Source organism: Phaenicophaeus curvirostris, chromosome 5 (assembly GCF_032191515.1).
Source record: "Phaenicophaeus curvirostris isolate KB17595 chromosome 5, BPBGC_Pcur_1.0, whole genome shotgun sequence".
In the NCBI taxonomy this organism is placed as follows: Eukaryota; Metazoa; Chordata; class Aves; order Cuculiformes; family Cuculidae; genus Phaenicophaeus; species Phaenicophaeus curvirostris.
Genome location: NC_091396.1, coordinates 64,490,897 through 64,492,170, shown reverse-complemented (window position 1 = coordinate 64,492,170; position 1,274 = coordinate 64,490,897). Strand labels below are relative to the sequence as shown.

The 1,274-nt window shown below is 50.5% G+C and overlaps 1 protein-coding gene across 1 annotated transcript; it reads left to right on the top strand.

Annotated features, from left to right (window-relative positions):
* Nucleotides 1-295: 295 nt before the first annotated feature.
* LOC138720758 (ADP-ribosylation factor 6-like) lies at nt 296-814 on the top strand. The gene has a single exon (XM_069857107.1). It carries the CDS (start codon nt 326-328, stop codon nt 812-814), a length of 489 nt encoding a protein of 162 aa, XP_069713208.1. The 5' UTR covers nt 296-325.
* Nucleotides 815-1,274: the final 460 nt, after the last annotated feature.

Genomic DNA, 1,274 nt, shown 5'->3' with positions numbered 1-1,274 from the left:
CCAAGGTCACCATTTGAGGGGATTGATGCCTGATGAGCAGAAGACCTTTATTTAGGCTTAATGACTCCTTTATATATGTTAACTAGCAAGAACGCGCACCGTTTTTCTTTACAATGATTGGTTGGTTTTGCTACTTGTTCCCGTGCCTAGGACAGGCATGCAATGTGGTGTTATACAATTGGCTAGATTAACTGTTCATTCCTTCTTCATGCTTCTTCTTCTCTCAGCCAAGGTCTTTCAAGAACAGCCTCCATTTTCCTGTGTCCTTCAGCCTGCAAAAACCTCTACAGGGAAGGTGCTGTCCAAGATCTTCGGCAACAAGGAGATGCGGATCCTGATGCTGGGTTTGGACGCGGCCGGGAAAACCACCATCCTGTACAAACTGAAGCTGGGCCAGTCCGTGACCACCATCCCCACCGTGGGCTTCAACGTGGAAACGGTCACTTATAAAAATGTCAAGTTCAACGTGTGGGACGTCGGGGGCCAGGACAAGATCCGTCCCCTCTGGAGGCACTACTACACGGGCACGCAGGGCTTGATCTTTGTGGTGGACTGCGCCGATCGCGACCGCATCGACGAGGCCCGCCAGGAGCTCCACCGTATTATCAACGACAGGGAGATGCGGGACGCCATCATCCTCATCTTCGCCAACAAGCAGGACCTGCCCGATGCCATGAAACCCCATGAAATCCAGGAGAAACTGGGCCTGACCCGCATCAGGGATAGGAATTGGTACGTGCAGCCCTCCTGTGCAACCACAGGAGATGGACTCTACGAAGGGCTGACATGGTTAACATCCAATTATAAATCCTAGTGAGAGAATAACTATTTAGTCTGCAAAGAATTAAAGAGAAAAAAAAACCAAAACCAAACAAAAACTAGGGGAGATGTAGACTGGATATTAGGAAAGATTTCTTTACTGAAAGAGTGGTGAAGCCCTGGCAGAGGCTGCCCCGGGCAGCGGTGGAGTCTCCATCCCTGGAGGGGTTCAAAAAGAGTGTAGACGTGGCACTTCAAGACACACTTTAGTAGGCACGGTGGTGTTGGACTGGATGAGCTTACAGGTCCTTTCCAACCCGACTGATTCCATGATTCTATGGGGGCCCTGTGGAGGGTGGTGGGGATGGGAAGTTGACCAGTACCACACAGAGAGATAGAGCAGTGCCCGGGGGGCTCTTCCTTCCTCAAATGCATTTATTTCCACGTGTTGCAATGGCAAAACCTGGATTGCTGCATCATTTCTCGTACCGTGATGACACCTTTGAGGTTCTGCC

Bases quoted from the DNA above. Each gene is read 5' to 3' on its own strand.
- LOC138720758 (XM_069857107.1), top strand. From the start codon at position 326: ATGCGGATCCTGATGCTGGGTTTGGACGCGGCCGGGAAAACCACCATC.